This window comes from Aplysia californica, unplaced genomic scaffold (assembly GCF_000002075.1).
Source record: "Aplysia californica isolate F4 #8 unplaced genomic scaffold, AplCal3.0 scaffold00149, whole genome shotgun sequence".
NCBI classification, from domain to species: Eukaryota; Metazoa; Mollusca; class Gastropoda; order Aplysiida; family Aplysiidae; genus Aplysia; species Aplysia californica.
In genome coordinates, this window is record NW_004797419.1 from 1,007,043 (window position 1) to 1,027,072 (window position 20,030).

The window sequence follows — 20,030 nt, forward strand, 5'->3', positions numbered from 1 at the left end:
CTCTCTCTCTCTCTCAGTCCCTCCCCTCCTTCTCTCTCTCTCAATCTCTCTCTCAATCTCTCTCTCTCTCTCTCTCTCTCTCTCTCTCTCTCTCTCTCTCTCTCTCTTGTAACTAGACAAGAAACCAATCCTTCTCACAATTTCCTTGAGAATGGAGGATCAAATAGTAGCTTTATAGTAAAAACTTAACGACGCACTTGATCTGTCGACAAGCCCATTGCCTAATTAGAATTATGTGGAAATGAAGTGCGACATTCAGTTTTAGATATAATAACAGTATTATTGTTAGATTCTAGATCTACAGTACTATGTAGTACTAATTAGAACTTTTATAGTAGGTTTCCTATTGGATTGACTGCAGGTGTAGTCATTTCCAGTTGTTCGGTAACACTAACGTGTCACGATGACTGAGTTAGACGTAACGAAGCGCGTGGCGTCCCCGCCGGGTTGGAGAATTCTAAACGAACATTTCGTTCGTCGACACTTGGACAATTAGAAATCCAAAACTGAGCGGTCTATCCGTATAACTCTGGTTTAGGACTTAAAATAATAAAATTTCGGCAATTTTGTTTTAAATACTTAAAAGTAGAGTCATGTATTCCAGTCTAGCGCATTTAAAGACAGTAAATCCCCATAAGAGCCTTTGAATTCAGTTTTTTGTCTCTCCTGTAAAATTTATGAAATCGGAGTTGGACGGTTAGAATTCTCCGCCGACGATATATAAAAATGGTTTTGAACATGAATGCACATGTGAGTCTGTGTGCACATTTGTGCACATTTGCTTTGTTGAATGTGTTTGTATTTGTGTGTGTTCACATGCATGCACATACAGGCATACACATGTGTGCATCATTTTGTTGATGTTTGTTTTTGCATTGATTAATGAAAGTGTATTGATTGATTTATTCCATTGTATTGGTGTGAAATGTCCCTCATTGTGTTGATGTCTGTTATTTTGGTGAAGGTGTTGAAGTTGTGATGATGTTCACTGTTGTATTGATATATGTCATCGCATTAGTAGTAACTAAATTAGTTTATGTGTTAATGTGTGATAAGCATCACTGGGTTGGTTTTTTTTGTCATTTTATTGTTGCAGTTGAGTTGATGAGCATTGTTTCGTTAACGTTAGGTACACCATTGTAGTAATGTGTGTCATTGTGTTATTTTCTGTCTTTGTATCGATGTGTGCCATTGCGCTAATGTGTGTTGATATGGATCTTCATTTTGATGTAAATGCATTTTCATATTGATAGGATATTAGGATTGTTTTGTGCTATTTTGTTGATATAAGTGATTGTGTTCGCGTCTATCTTTGCCTAGGAAGTCATTGTGCTGATCTAAACCATTTTTATGAAGTAGGTTTCTCTTTTCTCTAATACCGTTGATTGGCGGTTAGCGGCTGCTCTGGTGTGGTTTGCTCCTTCTTTCATATCCAACATTTATCGTTCTTATCTCTCCTCCTTCTTTTGTTTGTAGTTACTCCTTAGTACTTACTTACTTATACTTTTTCATCCTCTTTTGCCGTTAAGCGTCGAGGGGAGATGCAGTTTTCTTAGGTGGGCCAGTTCAGCACTTTCTTTCAATTGGGCTATTATTATTTCTCAGGGTTTCTTTAACTCCCTCAATTCATCTATTGCATGGTCCACTTCTTCCCTTATAGCCTGAGTACATGGAATTATAGACTCTCGAGACTGACTGGGTAAGTGACATTCATAACAGGTTGCCAAACTCCTAAGTAACACCTAATTTTCAACACTTCTGTGACATATTTGTGTTGCAAGTGCAGCAAATATTTTTACAAAAACTTAAACCATCGCTGTTGTGAGTATTTATTTTGCTTTTTTTCCCCCTGCAGTTTGTTCTGGAGCTGTGTCAGAGCAAGTGTAGTCCGCGCTACGTCAGCGGTGGCACAGACTTGAACCGGCCGGTCATGTCGGGCACTCAGGAATATGGCACTGATGACCCCAAGACTTACCCTGTGTCTAAAGCCATGATGAAAGTGACTGCCAACAACTTGGTACGCTCTCCTGAGAAGGATTAATATTCACAAAGGGGGACTCCGTTCCTCAACTGGTGTGATGTTTTAGCTCAATCATTGCCAGTGTCTGGATTTTACTTATGTTTTCTACATCCCCTATCCCCTAATCCAATAATAGGTTGGATTGAACACCTTGTCTTCTTGGTTAAGTAAAAAAAATTTGAGAGATCTCATGTGGAAAAGTAATGAGGCATAAGGGGATGAAGATTGGGGGGTGTGTGTGTGTGTGGGGGGGGGGGGGGTTTGCCGTAAAGTTTTGAATGGCTTTGTAGTGTGTTACAGCACTCTGTAGACTCGGTAAAATCTCCCTGATCTGCTACTGTTTGTTGTGAGTTTTCTGGTGCCCCTATAGAGTGCTATGTTGTTCTAGCTCTTCATTTTCGTTTTTCATGATTTCCTCCATACCGTTCTAAATGTCTTCTCCTTTAATTTAATTTGTTTCTTCCTTTTTTTTTTGCTGTACATTTTTTTGTCTTGTTTTTTTCTTGCTACTTATCATATACTCTGCTTCTCTTTTTTCTCTTAGTTCATTGCCTATTTCATTTTTATACAGTCAAAAGCTACTCTAATGACCACCTGTCCAAGACAATCACCTGTACACTGGCGTCATTTTTGAAAATACAGAAAATGCAGTTTTTACTAAAGGGCATAAGCGGCAGATGAAAGTAAAGTACTGAAGAGCCCAAAGTAATTATAAATAGTAATATTTATTTCCTCTTTGGGAGAGCCAAAAACCTGAATGTTGTTACCAATACAACATTTGCTTTAAAGGTACTAAGGAAGTCTTTATCAAAATTGTATTCTTAAAAATATTGGCTTGGGATGTTTGCAAAGAGCTTGTTTTCTTGGTAACCATATTCAGTTTTTTAGCCTTTCTGTGAAATTGTAAAAACTCCGTATACTGTATTTTTAGAGGTGATGACAGTACAAACAACCCCTGCCCACTTCCTTCTCGTAGTTTTGCCAGATTATGTGGCACTGTCCAAGAGGACCACTTGTCTAAGATGATGACTTCTTTCTCCTCAACCATTGGAGGTTACATTATACAGCTTTAACTTTAACTGTATTTTCTATGCTTTGTTTTCATCTGTGGTGTAGACAACAGGAGAGATCAAGTTCATTCCAGACTTGCGCCCTGCTCAAGGGCAAGTGTATGCAGCCGCTGTCCTGGCCACCCAGGGAAATGCCAAGATACAGAGCATTGATCCCTCCGCTGCTTTGGTAAACTTTTAGAAGAGAAAATGAAATAGAAATTAAGTGAGACTACTTCCCTTTTTTCTGGTAAAAGGTTATTAAAAAGAAAACATGAAATAGTTATGTTCTGCTTTCTTCTTTGTGATAAGTTTATTAAAGAACAATTACTTTCTCTGGCTTTTCCTTTAATAGCTTTGTTTTACTTTTTGGGTGACTGGTAAATACCCAAAAAGGACAAGATGACATGCTTTTTCTTTTGTAGAGTTTATAATAAAAATAACGCAATTAGTATTTTGGCAGAATATAACAATGACTATTTTGTAGCCCAGATGATAGCTTATATTCAGGGACAAAAACTTTCGTTCTGCTTTTTCCATAGGTAACGTAGTAATTTTTTCCATTCTGCATACGTTGACACTTTACTTTGGAATAGATTAAACTGTGTCAAAATATATAGATGCTCCCTCTCAGCTTATTTCATCCAGTCCTCTTTATCTGCTGTGCTCAGAAAATGCCCGGGGTGCTGAAGTTTATTGAGGCCAAAGACATCCCTGGAGAGAACAACTGGCGTCCCAGGGGAGCATACACTGGATTCTCTCAGGAGGTTGCTTCTCTTCCCATTTATTGGCCTCTGAGCCAGGACTTGTATTACTCATTGTGTTGTAATGAATAGTTTCTTCTGTTTTAAAATAATTCTCAAAGGGAGAAGCAACATGTGGACCACTCCCCACTCCCCCCCCCCCCCCCCCTCTCTGTGTCCCTCTCCCTCTTACGTTTTCTCCCTCCCCTCTTTTTGTATCTCCTCCTCTTTCCATTTTTTTCTATATTATAATGACTTTTCAAGATGTCCACCTAAGAAGATCGCTTTTCTCCTCAACAATGGGTGACTGTCTTGGAGAATTTTGACTGTACTTGAATTATGATTTTAAAGAAAATTCAGTTTGATTCACTTTTCAATGCTTTTTAGTCATGTGAGTTGTTGGGCATTCTGTATGGTTACATAATGTCGCTTTTTTTGCTTTAGAAACCTCATGAAAGGTTATTCCCTAAAGAGGAATTAATTAGTCTGTTTTGGTGTACAGTAAATAACTATCCTGATTCATGCAGACAGTATTTTATTAGTTTTGTTTTTATTTTCAGCTTCTGAGTTCAGGACAAGTGTACTATGCGGGTCAGCCCATCGGCATTGTTGTTGCTGGTATGTTTTTTCTTATAGAATGTCCTGATTAATCCAACTGACTTTCAGTAGAACAATTCTTGACTGTTTGCTTTTGCTTTATTCATTGATGCTTCTAGTTTGTCAACATCTTTATGCTATTTGACCCTCGTCCTGCGGGAGCCAGGTTTATGCCGCCCGATAAGCCTACGTTCTGGTCCCGAATCAGTGTAGCCCCTGGCTCAGCGCACATGCAGCGCGCATCCTCTTACGTGTCATTCGGGTCCCGAGTCGGATCCCCATTCACGCAGGTCAAGTGTGTGTGCGTCAGTCTGCTTGGGTTTGTGTGCGTTTGTGACCTTCTTCTAGGACCGCCTGCATTGGTTCGTAATCGAGGCATACGTCTCATTCAAAACATGCCAAGTTGGTAGCTCTAGATGTTCGTCCAATGAAATTATAGAAGAAATTGACCCACTTAGACATGAGGAGCTCAAAAGGATAGTTAGGAAACAAGACTTCCGTTTTTCTATACAAAATCTTTCAAATGAGCTTGATTTTGTATGAAATGATGCTACCTGATAAAAAATAAGCTTGTTTAAGTTTTGAATACCGTTGTGCTGGTACAAAGAACGATTTGAGTGTAAAACATTCGGAAATTGAACTATATTATCCCCTTTCGAACCTCAGGTCATTCATAACAACAAGAGCATCCAGAAAGGTTATTCGAATAGGCGTAACTACTCGTAATGTCTTATCAGCTTGTGAGAGGGGGTTATTCATGTGTTTGTAACACTTTATAAATAGAAAGCTATGAAAGATAGAGCGTTACTTTCATCATCGGTTAACACACTCCCGCGGTATTCATGGGGAAAACACACGTTTCCTGGCGCGCGCGCTGTACACCAACAGTACACACTGCCCAGCACATCTGACGTAATCGGTTGCTGATAAGATTCGCATCAGGGCACAGACGCAGGATAAGAGTTAATGAAGCCTAACAGAATGCTTTAAATAATAGTGTTTTTTAAATATTTTTGTGCGAAATGTAATTCAGATTGTGTAAAGGAGGCCTATGTGTTGATCAGATTTGTTCTAAAAAAACATTTGTATGTATTTGCTCTCAGCAGTTACACTATTAATTTCTCTGTACAGTTGTTAAAAATTTGAGACTTCAATTCCATATATCACCAAGTGATTTGATTTTAGTCTATTTGCTTCTTATATCTTGATTATCAACCTAACAGCATAGTTTTAGGGATGTTTGTTGTTGTTGTTTTTGTTGTTAATCCAGCTGCCTTCGAGCATGTGTCCTTTGTGTACCCTTAGGAATGTTTAGATAGATGGTTTTATTTAGTGTCATAGACATGACTCAAAAACTGAATGCTCTCTTTCAGAGGATGAGATCACCGCCCAGAGTGCAACGTTTGCAGTGAAGGTCACGTACAGTGACATACAGCAGCCCATTGTTGACCTGAATGATGCCATTCAGAAGAAATCCTTCTTTGAGCTTTTGGGACCATACACTAAAGGAGACGCCCAAGGTTGGTCTCCTGATTGTTTTACAAAGACTTGTGTGTTCTTGGGTTGTTCATTTTAGTTTGTTTTAAGATAAGATAAGATACTTCTTTATTGTCCAGATCCTGGCACTTTGGTTTGGTGTTACACCACGTGTACACATACACACACACACACATATACACGCACACACACATACACACACACACATAGAGTTTTACAGCACTTGCAACACAATAAGGTCATATAAGTGTCCAAGATTAGAGGTGTTACAGACACAAAAAAGAAGGAGGGGAGATAAGGGCAATAGATGTTTAATAGGAAGGATGGAGCAAACCACACCAGAGCACCTTCAACCACCCACTGGGTTGTTCATTGTCAATACTCTAGACTGGACACAAATCTTCGGTGAGCCAATCAGATGTACTAAGCTGATAAAGCTAATTTTTCGGGGGAGAAAATGAAAACTCTTTTATTCTTTTAATAATAATACTTATATTATGTATCTATTCTTGCTTTTATCGACATGGGGAATTTTGATTTTAACACACTATTCTTTGAGCATATGCAAACAATACCACGGAGTACGAAACTGCATTAAAAAATGTTTTTTAATTTTGGATTTAGTACATATGAACAGCTGGCCCATTAAATATTTATCCTTCTTTTTTTTTAAAGATACAATAACCAAGTAATGTAATATGAATTTACGTTGTGTCAAGTAATAGCTAGTTCTTCTGTGCTGGAGAAGGATTCTGGAAAACTCATTTATTTCAATTTTTTTTTTTTTCAGGAAAGGGAAGGATATTGAGAGGGAGGAAGTTTTAAAAAATGTTTTTATTGAATTTATGTTAATGCCAGACAGATCAAGATGCAGAGAGAGCAAAAAAGAGAGAGTAAGTGATGGATGTGTGGAAAGATATGACAAGAATTACTCGAAACAAAATATAGAACGATGAAAAAGAGATGATGAAAGGTCTATTTTTTTGTTGGTTGAAGTGTTATGTTGTATTAGACACAAAGTAGGTAATCTTAAGCCTTGAGTAGGGTTTTCCCTGGCATGACAACAGATTGAGACAAAAATATTTCAGAAATATGGAGAAAAAAACAGATTACACTTCGACATGAACTGCAATCTTCTGCATGTTTCAAAGCCAAATACAGCATAGGAGCTGGAGAGATGAGATAGAAGAAGGAAAGGGAAGACTTGAAGAATGGAAGCTTTATAGAAAGTAAACAATGAGTGGTTGAAAGATAGAAATGGAAAAACATAAGGTAGAAAATGGAAATGATTATGAGAAAGAAAGAGACAAAGAACTGAAAGAGTGTGTGTGTGTGTGCGAAGAAAGAGGAGGACAGACTTTTGGGGGAGCTAAGTTATGGGCACTTATTGTTATTGTCCTTGTAGATCATGTTGACTGGAAGAAAAGAAAGAGAAAAAAGAGCAGTATAAGAGTATTTCAGTAAGTCTGCCAGTCATCACATTAATATGCCAAGTTTACCTCTTTAAGCACTTGAGCTCATTTTTAAAAAAAAGAAGCAACGTGTATTCATCGTTTCAATTGCTTTTCTGGACAGCGGCCATGGCATCGGCCCCTCACAAAGTGTCAGGCTCTAGCCAGAGTGGTCAGCAGTACAACTTCCACATGGAGACTCAGGCTGCCATCTGCACACCGACAGACACCGGGGGCATGGATGTGATAGCCACCTCACAGTGGCTGGACGCCTCTCTTTCCTCAGTGGCTCAAGTGTTGGGACTGCCAGATTCTGAGTGAGTCCGTCTAGTCAGAAAAGAGGACAGTGCAAGAAGATGAGAAAAGCCTGAAGGAAGCCGACTTTTTTGGTTGCATTCTGAGCTTTCTTTCTAAATGGGAAAAGAAAAATTGAACTGTGGGCTACACGAATAAATGTAAAACCAATTGAATTTAAATAATACACACTAGTTAGGTAGGAAGATATTCATCACATTAGACAAGATCAGCCTGTTTGTTGCTATGGAAATAATGCCACTTTGAATTTTTCCTTCAAAAATTTCCAAATGGAAAAAGAAAATAATCTCTAGCGATTAAAGAATGATCATAAGGTGTATTATTTGGAAATTGAAACACAGTATTTTCAAACTTAAAGACAATTTTTTATCATCCTGAACCTTTTTAGGGAAAATACTGGTTTTGGTTAGAGAAATGTGATTTTTCTCTCTCAGAATTGCATCATTTTTGCATTATATTCTCAGCGAATTGAAAAATTGTCAAAATTAAAAAGTCGTTTTATTTATTTCATGACAGTATGTTTAGGTAGTGTAAACACGGCCTCGCGGGCACTCGCGGCCTTCCGACCGCGTGGTATCGGTAAAATCGGGTTAATTCCGATCGCTGTTTCTTTGCTCTTTCGCTATAAAACACCAAATGCCGTACACCTTGTAAAAGTTCAGCTTTTCCTCGTTACAATGGTGTAAGTTGTTTATATGTCCGATTATTAGCAGCTGGAGAATCGCCGACGAAAGCGAAGCCCCTCGCGGTCAGAATGCGAGGTCGGCCGGTTGAAAAATTGACACGCGTGCATTCAAGTGCTTCGCGGAACGAGGGTTGATTAAATACCGTATTTTCATTGGCGGAGAACTGTAGAGCTTTAAACGGGCTTTCCCGTGATATAAGTTTAACCTTTAGCGTCTTTATAGAAAGCTTTTAAAAATACCGTCAAAATGTTTAAAGATCACTTTTTACACAAAATATGTAAAATACCGGCTTATTAACACTATTGATTAAAAGATCAGTTCATTTTCCATTAGAATAAAGTAATTAAATTGGAATTATTTTACATCAATCCTTCCGCGAGTCACAGAAAGCATGTGACCCCGCACGCGGGGTACACTACAGTATAGAGCCGACTCGCTCGCCGCGGGGGCCGGTGCGACGCCGGCCGGGTCAACGCTCGGTGTTTTTGTCGAAATAACGACAGATATCGTGTTTGAGGTGATAAAGTACTGATTTGTAAAGATCTCACAGTCTTGAAAAAAATTATGCTCCATATATTTGTTATAGTGATTGTACTCTGTTAATGTGGAGATGTTTAGTGCACTTGTTACTTTTTTATTGTCTGTCAAACATGGGGTTGCAGCCAGTGACTGACTTTAACAAATTTGATCAAATTTTAAACAACTACAATTTTCTTAAAAATTGACTGAGATGTTAAAGAATGGTACCAAAATGCTCAGTGGATATAGGCCTTTCAAATGGAACAGATAAATTTGGCATACAGCTAGTTTGAAAATTTAGTTTCTGGTACCTAGTATGTTCCTGAAGTTTTTGAAACAGCATACAAATTTGATGTTGGCTAAAGTCAATGAAAATACCTGTTTTTTACCTAAACAGTAAGAAAGCATAAGATTTTGAAGTACAAACACACGAGAAAACGTAATTACAGGACTTGGTCCAGTCAAATTAGTTAGCAGAAGGGACTTATGTTCACCAGAGCTCTGCAGATTCTATTATGAAAAGTATCTATCTAACCTTCCGAAATCATAATTTTGCATTGCTGTTTCTTTCATAATTGTGAGTTTTTTTTGTAATTCCAGTTTTGTTTGGTGGAACTAGTTGTTGGGCTACTGGGCTCATAATCTTTAGATTTTAGGTTTGGGGGTTTAAGGCTCAGTGCAGCCCAATGGTGTATCCTTGGGAAGGCCACTCTACACGACTATTACCTTTCAGCTTGGTCCTATCTGAGATAGCAATTAAATTTGAAGGCCCTGACTCTTCAATAACTTGACAGTGTTGCAAATGGTGTTAAATCTACACAATTTCACATGTTTTTTCCAGTTTAGATCTCCATTTCCCAATAGACTTCGTGAGCTCAGCTATTTATCCTCCCCCCCCCCTCCTCTCTCTCTTTTCTAGCTACCTGTAAGAGGTGTAACTCATTACCTTGAACATGAATTTCACTTTATTTTTCATTGTCCTAATTTTGACCATCAAGGGAAATTGTTAATTCCTCCCAGCCTGACTGGACCCATTAACAGAAGTATGCCATGTTTGACCCATGATAAGAGATATGTGCTCAACCTGCACTTTTTCATTATGGGAAGTTAATTTCGACAAATGAGTGTTTTACATTATGATGTGATGTGGGCCAATGGCCTTAAACACTGAATAAACTTTCTTACTGACTTGTAACTACCTCTCCTCTCACAGTGTCCCAGAGTGTGTTGTCACTCTTTTTCTTTCTCCCACAAAAACATTTCTACTGGCTGACTGTTGTCTCTTCTCAGTGTACATGTGGAGACCCAGCGACTTGGTGGAGCTTTTGGTGGAAAGATCTTCTACACCCTTCCCGTGGGAGCGATGTGTGCCGTGGCAGCACAACTTATGGACAGGTCAGTGTGAGCAGACCTGCCGTACCCTTCTGGATGGCTGGTGCACAATGTTGATATTACATAATATAATTGGTGTCGCTCTAACTGTGGATGCACCAAATTAGGTCAAACACTTTTTGTAGAAAAAAAAAGTTTTTCCTTCTTGGCATCTTCTAGAATTGCTTAAAACTTTGTGTGGTGTCTTCTTTTTATTTATTGTAGTATCGCCAATTGCAACTGTGCTTGTAAATAACTTGATTTCAGACAAAAGAAGTGTCAAAGCTAACTTGGTGAGTCCAAAGTGAAAGTTGGACGCCAATGATATTCATTTGAAACTCAGTAGCTTTTGGTGTAGTGAATCTCCGCCTCCCAAATTCTTTAATTGTAATCAATATTTTTAAAGTTGTTTTTTTTTAGTCTTGAGCAAGGTGAATCTCCAAGGTCAAAGTAATGTTATGACCACAGACAAATGCTTTTACAAAGAAGCATGGTAAAGCAATGAGTCCTATAATCATATATGTATTTTTCAGGCCTGTGAAGCTTCACATGGACCTTCACACCAACATGCAGTTCCAAGGCAAAAGAACAGGCTACAGATATGACTATGAGGTGAGTCTTGTTTACTGGGTCTGGCACTTAGCTTAGTGATATCTAATGTTTGACTTTACAGTCTATTTTATAACAATATCAGTAATGATAGTAGTGGATGCACAAAGAAATGAAGTTTTTGATGACTTTCTATTTTGTTTTAATTTTTTGCATCCTCCTTTTTGTAGATGAATTTAGATGTCCTTCCACTTTAGAATAACTGACTACTAACTGTCAACTCAGCTAAGGTTCTCATGTGAACATTTTTTTGTTGGGGGCAACTGAAACGGTTTGATGTTTCATTGTCACATATAGAAAATGTCAGTTCGATTTTTGTGTGTTGAGGTTTTTTTATGTAGTGTTTCTGTCTGTCTCCTCGGACGTTGTATCCAGGTTGGCCCCTACAGGCAAGGTCGAAGCAGCCTGTCTCCTAAATGATGTAAATTATGTTGATGAGGGCGTAAAACATCTATAATTACTTTTTTTTTTCAGATCGGCTTTGATGACAATGGCAAGATTCTGGCAATCATTGCTAAGAGTTACAGTGACACAGGGGCTCTGTTTTTCAACCAGGATGGTAACGAGTACACTTACTTCATGCTGGACGGAGGTCAGTAATTTTGGTTGTCACAGTGAGATTATCATTTATACCGTTGTAGAAGCCGACTTTTAAGCTTCTGTTCATTTTTTTAATACCTGAGTATGATGTCCATTTTACAGCTCCCTCACTTCCCCGAACAAAACTTTTGAGGTATATAGTATATTATGCATAAATTCCTCACAGCTGTTCAGTTCTACTATCCTTGCGGAGCACTTAGTTTGACCCGTCCGCTGATCTCCCGGGGTCATAATCCCTCCTAACAGTCAGGCCGTGCATCGCTTCCTGGGCGATAGCGCTGTTAACCGATTTCGGTTAGAAAGTCTGTAATTTTCACTTGATTTAGACCCCTGTAAATGTCCTGTCTTATCTATCACTATGGGTGTGTGAGGTATCAAATGATTCTCCCTAATAACCCACATCCTTTAGTTTGGTTCTAGTTCTAACCGTGATCACACACTGCCTCTGTAATTAACCCTACTTTGTGGTGCACCTATTTCTCGGATTCCTCCAAAATCAGGATTTTTTTTTCCATTCATGAACTTCAGATTGTAACTAGTTTTTTGTCTGCTGTATTAAGAGTCAGTAGGGAGGTCATTTGTGAAAAAATTGTTTTGATTAGTTGAAAAACTTTAGCAGGACGGCGAGTTTTGAGTTTTGTTACTTCACCCTGTGATTCACTGTGATATTTTCCCGGCCGCCGCGCAGCCCGTGCGGTATTCACCCGAGGTCCCACTTTCACTTTCTGGGATTCTGTGTCGACACGTGTTACGAGAGTCTGCTACCCGAGTGAAAATGGAACACACTCAGGAACTAAACCTTGAGTGTTTAAAAAAAGTGTGTAGAACGTGCGGGGCCAAAAGTCTAAAGGTTGAGAAGGCAAACTAGAGCAAATATTTTTGGGTAAATTTTAAGAATGACGTGCTCGTTCTGTATCATGTGAACGTGGACTGGGATAGTGCAGACGCACATCCTGTACACTGTACAACAAATGTGTAGGCCTACAGCGCATATACACCTTAAAAATTTGAGAAGCAACCTAGCTGCTGCACAAAAAAGTATTGAAGAAAGTTCACACATCTGGACACCTTTTCGATCAAAATAAAACGATAGATGCTTGCCCTGTGTGTTCCCTTTGCACACTTCAAATTAGATGGTTGTATTAGAAAAGAACATCAAACACCGTCTTACTCAAAAGACCTACCAGAGCCTTCTATCTGTTGAAACACAGACCCATGTAATTGCAGCAGACAAACAATTGCTTGAAAGTACTCAACAGACATCCATAGTAGATCAATAATCACTAGAAATATCACCAGTGAACTCCCCACACAGAGATCTAACCCTGGAGACACCAGCGGCGACTTCAACATCCAAACGTACACAGAAAGAGTTCAAAGACAGTGCAATATCTTCTTTCGCACAGTTTGAAGACACATCAATAGAGCTTGCACTTCAGAGACCAAATACACAACCATTGTCTCATTTAGAAGAAACACTCGCTACACAAATGACACGCAGAAAACGTTACTCCTCTGCAGAGAAAAGGAAGGTACAGTTGATATGGATTTGGTCTAGATCTAGGTTTAATGAGCGAGGAGGGTGGCGAACTTGTTCTCTTCAGCATCGCAAAACTGGAGAAGAAGACAGTGGAAATGAAAGGAAAAGCGAAGCAGTTGAAAGCTGATACTGAAGGGGAAGAAGAGGAAGACAACTAGCCTTTGAAGTCAAAGACACTTTTGCTTTTATTTTTATGAGTATTCATATTTGTGTTTGTGAAAGTGAAAGCAGCTCTAGCTGTCAGAAGACAATGAGGAAATAACTCCTGTTTCAACTCCTGTTTCATGAATTGGATAGCAGTGAACCTTCTACAAGTTAACTATTTCTGCTTGAACTGTGAGGAGACAACGAAAAATCTCTCGTTTCATGAGCTAGACAGTAGTAAATCTTTTACAATTTCCACATTTCTGAACCAATCGAACCAAAAGTAAGTGTTTCTAAAAGCTCATCATGTCACTGTTGTATACCACTGTACAGTTCAAGAATGCCTCTATCTGTTGATAGTATTTTGACTTTGATTTGTCTGTGGGCTAAGCCATGATGACGATATTAAACTGTATAAAAATTGTTAAGTCACAACGGTTCACTCGTAGAACAAAGGTCAAAGTGACCTCCATGACCACCCGAGCGCAGCATGACTGACCGGGTCAATTCCTCAGGTAACTAAGTGCTCCGCTCGGGGACAGCCGTGTCCTGGTTATTGTCATCATGCGTATAAAAGTCCATTTTTATTGTGTGTGTGTATGTCTTTATTTGTGTGTGTGTGTGCATATGCAAAAATTGATAGATAAGTCTAATTTTTCTATATACCAGCCATTCTGAAGAGAGAGGTCAGCTAACAAACACAGCAACATCCTAAATGTTTTCACACTCAGTTATTAAGCTTTCTAACTTAATGCTATCTATCATAGATGTTTTTGGTCTAGTCTTCAAGTTAAAAAGATAGTAAGATACAACACGTACACAGTAAAGGCGAAAATGATCAGTTGTTATGAATTTTCACTGTACATTTATTTGAGTTTTAGCGTATTGTTTATTTTGAATTGTTTATAGTCACTTTATTTCATGCCTATTCCAATTTTCTCTAACAGCATACTTCTGCCCCAACTGGCTCTACACCACACAACCTTGCAAGACAAACAAACCTTGCAGCACAGCGGTCAGAGCTCCAGGTCAGTGAGTTTGCTACTCATCTCTGGAAGAGAGGTTTGGGGGGTGGGGGAGTGGAGGGAGGTCGGAATGTCTGTGTGTGTTGGGGAGGGGGTGGTGTCTCTGTGTGTGTGTGTGGGGGGGGGGGGTTTGGAATGGGGTGTGTGGAGGGGGGGAGGATATTTGTGTCAGCTCATCACCATATATATGCCGTGGACATTCAGCCTCAACACAGATAAAGATGTCATTGTCCTTTTATATAAAGACACTCTCTTGTCATTTAATGTATCTAGAAATGTGAAAATATTCTATATATTATGTTTGTCCAAAAATTTATGATAGTGATTGCTTTTATATAAAAACACTCTCTTGTCATTTAATGTATCTAGAAATGTGAAAATATTCGATATATTATGTTTGTCCAAAAATTTATGCTAGTGATTGCTTTTATATAAAGATACTCTCTTGTCATTTAATGTATCTAGAAATGTGAAAATATTCGATATATTATGTTTGTCCAAAAATTTATGGTAGTTATTGCTTTTATATAAAGACACTCTCTTGTCATTTAATGTATCTAGAAATGTGGAAATATTCTATATATTATGTTTGTCCAAAAATTTATGGTAGTGATTGCTTTTATATAAAGACACTCTCTTGTCATTTAATGTATCTAGAAATGTGAAAATATTCTATATATTATGTTTGTCCAAAAATTTATGATAGTGATTGCTTTTATATAAAAACACTCTCTTGTCATTTAATGTATCTAGAAATGTGAAAATATTCGATATATTATGTTTGTCCAAAAATTTATGCTAGTGATTGCTTTTATATAAAGATACTCTCTTGTCATTTAATGTATCTAGAAATGTGAAAATATTCGATATATTATGTTTGTCCAAAAATTTATGCTAGTGATTGCTTTTATATAAAGATACTCTCTTGTCATTTAATGTATCTAGAAATGTGAAAATATTCGATATATTATGTTTGTCCAAAAATTTATGCTAGTGATTGCTTTCACATGATTTTAAAAAAAACGTTTAAGCACATTGCAGAAGTTAAGGCATTTGGTTCTTTCTGTGTGATAGTTTATAGTTTATATACAGTCAAGCCTGTCCAAGACAACCTCCTGTTGTCGGGGGAGGAAAGTTGTCATCTTAGACAAGTGGTCCTTTTGGACCGTGTTGTTGTACTAAAGACAAAAAAGCACAAGGAGAGAAGTGGAAAGTACTCATTTCTACAAGTGTTTGTCTGAACAGGTGTTCTTTAGAGCAGGTTCGACTGAGCGCCGGTGGTCTAGTGATTAGGTTCTCGGACTCGCAACTGACACTGTAAGGTCGTGGGTTTGAATCCCTTCAAGGGCCTGATGTTGTGTCTTTGGGAAAGGTGCTTTACACAAATTTTCACCTAAGTGGGAATGGGTGCCCAGATATTGACAGTGAAGGATCTTGCCTGTTAGTGTTTGAGCACTAAATCGGCTGCTTGCACTGTGTGCTTCCTGGGAAGCTAAGAGAGTTTCTGAGTGTACTAGGGTCTGCTTGGGTAATAATGGTTGTAAAGGGCATAGAGCACACTGTAGAGTGTGAATATGCGCTATATAAATGCTATTATTATTATTTTTGCTGATTCCCAAATATCCATTTACTGCTAAATGAACAGGAACATGTGAGGTATTATACCATGTCCCTAGGTAGAACATTCTATTGGCCATAGCTAGGAAAAGATGCCATGCGCTGAGGATTGAGAGTGAAATGTTTTATCAAAACATGAGGGTGTATTCTTGTTTTCTGGTGCAAAATATAATGAGTTTCAAAGTTACGAAATAATGCAAGTATACCTTTTCATAAAGGCTGTCCCTCAAAAAAAAAAAATTTACTTTGGCTTCTAGCAAATTCACATTTGTACAAACTATTTACTTAGGTTGCAAGCAGGTATCTTGGGGTTTTTTTTTGACAGGCACAGCCCCTGCCATCTACCACCGAGAGTGCATGATTGATCACGTGGCTACATACCTGAAAAAGGACCATCTGGAAGTGCGCAAAGTAAACCTCTTTCAGGACGGACAAGTGAGAGAAAGTTCCAGTTTTCTCTGATTAGAAAATCCAATTTATGAATACATGAAAGCCTTTAGAGGATGTTACGTATAATACCAAGTTTTTTAAAAATGTACCTTCTAGTAAGATGCAGTGATACTTCTATCTGACCTTTATGCTTCATGTCATTTTTTTTCCACCTTCAAATTTTATGCTTTCCGAAGAAAAATGCTTGTATGCATGTAGTAATTAATTCTTGTTCTAACTCAGTTGTGCTTTAGTTGGGTAGTAAATGCTCTGACACTGTATTGTACTTTTAAAAGTATATTGATGAATTTTAATTCTTCATCTATGTTGTCACAGTAAAGGCATATGAGAAAGCAGGAACTCCATCCTTCCATACTGTTTGAATATTGTATTCACTTGGTTTTTGAAGATCTTGGGAAGACCGAGAACATTGTTGGTAAAAAAAATTTTTTAAAAGCAAAAAGGTTCAGCTTCCACTCTTTGAAAGTCCCAATTTCTTTTGTTCATTGTTTGTTTCACCTGAGCCTAATACTGGTGTGGTCGAATGTTTTCAGTCTACCCTGGCTGGCATGGTGATAGAGAACAGCCTAATCAGCCAGATGGTGTCTCAGATGGAGACAGATGCATCCTATGCCACCCGTAAACTGGCGGTGGAGAACTTCAACAAGGTAAGGAGGTGACTTGCACTTACAGACATGTACTCACACCCATACACTCAGATGCACACACACACACACACACATACATATACATATAATCTCACATGTACACTCACATGCAAACACATATACTCACATGCATTCACATGTATCCACTCACGTGCACACACACTTACACTTACATACATACTTTCAATTATATACGCTCACTTGCAGGCACACATACACTCACATCAACTCACTTTTATACACCCAGAAACGTACAAATTTTGTATGGAGACTGATATTTCACCCCCTTCCCCTCACACACACACACACACTCACCCTTTCTCCAGTATCAGTCCTATGTTTTAAACAGTTCGTTTGTCAATCCAGTTATCTTTGCTCTTTGGTTGTTGTTGGGTTTTTTTCATTGTTTTTTTTTAGATGAAAATTTTTGTCTTTGCTTTTACCTACAAATATTTGTCATTCTTTGAATTCTTTGTGTCAGGAATTTAGTATAATATTCACTTTTATGAAATTTTCGAATGATGTCAGGTTTTGTCTATGGCCAGCATCTGTACATTAGCCATGGTACTTGGAGCAGATACTGGAAGGGGGAAGGAGCTTCAGTTATGCCTATAGATAGCGATGGCCATTTTCAGTCTTTGAGATTTTGACAGCTTTCACCCATGATTCAATTTATAGAAAACAATACTTTTGAGTAACTTTTTTTTCTGGCATGATAAACCTGGTAAACTACATACTTATAATATGATAGGTTGTCCTTAATTAAAATACTATGTCCTGATGAAATTCTACCCTGAGCAGAAAACTGTGGAATCATTAGCAGTTTAGAAGTGTGTGTTGATGAGCCTGTTTTTACCTCTGAGTCAGAAACGTTAGAAATGTAAGGCGACAGCTGTTGACCTTTGTCTGTAAGAATATATATCCTTTCAACTCCTCCTTCTCTGAATCATTATCTCTGTTTTTGTGTTCTGTGAATTTCTTTCTGTTCTGCACCTTTCTATTTTAATGGAGAATCATTCTACCCCTTTTATTGTCATTATTTTAAATATTTCTTGAGAGTGGAGTGTCTGTATCCCCTCTCATTCCTCTTTCAGTGAATAATTTTCTCTGCTGATTGTCTTCTCTGGTTGTTGTGATGCCAGATAAAGAATCTGGCAATTCAGGTCCGAGTGATGTCATAATTTTGTTTGTTCTTCCTTGTCTTTCCTTTCAACCCTGTCAATTGTCAATGAACTAAGTACTCACCCTTTGAAGTAAGCTGTTTTGTGCCTCTTAAAGCTTTAATAAAATCATGAAGAGCTTAAAATGCTTACTTTTAGGTTGTCTAGGTTTGAAATGGAAAGGGACAGCTTTATCTTTCCCGGTAAGTCTTTTTAAAAATAATAACTTACCTAATCTGATCCCATGAACCTCATTACAACAATAAATCGTGGCAGGCTAACCGTTGGAAGAAGCGAGGCCTTCAGATGATGCCATGTCGCTATGGCTACCAGTGGAGCTACATGCGGTTCAACACCAGTGTTGTGGTCAACCACTCTGACGGCAGTGTGGTCATTGTGCATGGTGGCATCGACATGGGCCAGGGCATCAACACCAAGGTGGGTACTGTGCCTGCGGGAAGGCTGGTCTAGCAGAGACAGACAAAGATAAACACAGAGAGACTAAATGTGTCACAATGTATGGAAATGAGGTGGTCATCAAATTTTAGGCCTATGGAGTTATTGGTATCGTCTTAAAGCCTGTTTATTTGCTTTGCTTGTGTTGAAAAAAAATTACCCATGTATCTTGAACAGAAGTCAAAATATTTGTGATTGAAGGAGGTGGGGGTCAAGTAGCTTGGTGTCAAAGGTTTGGTGACTTCCAAAGCTGAAGTGTCCTTGGAAACAACAAGTTTACTTTTTTTCGACTGTGTGAGTGTTTGTTGTGCCTTTGATCATTATTATTCAGTACAATCCACGCAAGAATGTGTTTTGAAAAAGACATGAAAGGTGTTGGGCTCAAAACAAAAAAATTGATAAAAATTGCTCAACAGGCAAAAGAAAATGTTGGTTTCTTCAATTTCATTCTTTTGACGAGTGCCTGATCTCACCATGATGCCACACAAACACAAGGGCAGAGGGGGATTGGTTCTTCTTTCCATTAAAAAAAATGCATGTTCAGGCAGTAAGAAGCTTATCTTTTATTTTGACCTGAGAAGTTTCTCTTTCGCTGAAGCAAATATGGGGAGATTCTGTTTAACTCATTCTAACTCAAATTTAGATCTTGCTTCAAGTCTGTAAGATTTCTCTTGACATCCACTGTGTGATCAGCATGAATATACAAAATGTCTTCATCATTTCAGGCTATCCAGACATGTGCGTACAAGTTTGGCATCCCTGTTGACAAAATCCGAGTGAAGACAACCAACAGTGTCACCAATGCCAATTCATCCTGGACAGCTGGCTCTGTGTCTTCTGAACTGGTTTGTGTGGTGAGGAAAACTGCTTCTTTTGCTCTATTAAAAACAGAAGTTTAAAGGGGGGTCTCAGTTCATATTTTTGGAAAATCATGGAGCAATAGTTCATTGAAGGTTGTTGGAGGTTGTTGGAAACCACTGTTGGAAGGTCCTGTTTCTTCTTTGTCCTTTTGTTGTATCTGTCCATCTGTCTGTGTTTTCTTTTGTTCTATCTCATGTCTGTTTGTCTTGTTTGTTTGTCTTTCTCATCTGTCTGTTTGTCTTGTCTGTCTCTTCTGTGTGTCAGTCATACTTGTCTGTCTGTCTGCTCAACGTTGACAATTGACCACTATCTGCAGTTAGTGAAAGAAAAAAAAAATCTGGCAAACTGGTGAATGAACCTGATCACCAAGAAAGGCTGTCAACCATTCTGCCAGAATTACCATACCATCAGCTTGATCAGCCTTTTTACAAAAGGTAATGCTCAGGATTTTCTTGAACCAGCTACAACCTCAAATGCAAGAAATCATAGTGTAAGAACAAGCCGGGTTTTTAGAAAGAGCAGAAACATCACAGTACAAATATTTCCTACTTTCATGTCCTTTCTGGAAAACATGTCCAACGATGGGATGTTGTATCGTGTCTTTATTGATTTTAAAAAGGCATTCTATAAAGTATGGCACGATGCACTTTGGGCTACGAAGAAGACATACAGC

General features: G+C 38.3%; 1 protein-coding gene across 2 annotated transcripts in view; it reads left to right on the top strand.

Annotated features, from left to right (window-relative positions):
- LOC101857021 (xanthine dehydrogenase) overlaps positions 1 to 20,030 on the top strand; it is a 53,107-nt gene that overhangs the window by 15,029 nt on the left and 18,048 nt on the right. For both annotated transcript variants that reach the window (XM_013081852.2, XM_035969477.1), the window contains 14 exons: positions 1,856 to 2,017; positions 3,137 to 3,259; positions 3,741 to 3,836; positions 4,373 to 4,430; positions 5,783 to 5,929; positions 7,482 to 7,674; positions 10,168 to 10,272; positions 10,782 to 10,860; positions 11,332 to 11,449; positions 14,089 to 14,169; positions 16,109 to 16,218; positions 16,767 to 16,880; positions 18,317 to 18,478; positions 19,222 to 19,350. In XM_013081852.2, coding sequence (XP_012937306.2) covers positions 1,856 to 2,017; positions 3,137 to 3,259; positions 3,741 to 3,836; positions 4,373 to 4,430; positions 5,783 to 5,929; positions 7,482 to 7,674; positions 10,168 to 10,272; positions 10,782 to 10,860; positions 11,332 to 11,449; positions 14,089 to 14,169; positions 16,109 to 16,218; positions 16,767 to 16,880; positions 18,317 to 18,478; positions 19,222 to 19,350 — 1,677 coding nt within the window. The remainder of the gene's footprint in view (positions 1 to 1,855; positions 2,018 to 3,136; positions 3,260 to 3,740; positions 3,837 to 4,372; positions 4,431 to 5,782; positions 5,930 to 7,481; positions 7,675 to 10,167; positions 10,273 to 10,781; positions 10,861 to 11,331; positions 11,450 to 14,088; positions 14,170 to 16,108; positions 16,219 to 16,766; positions 16,881 to 18,316; positions 18,479 to 19,221; positions 19,351 to 20,030) is intronic.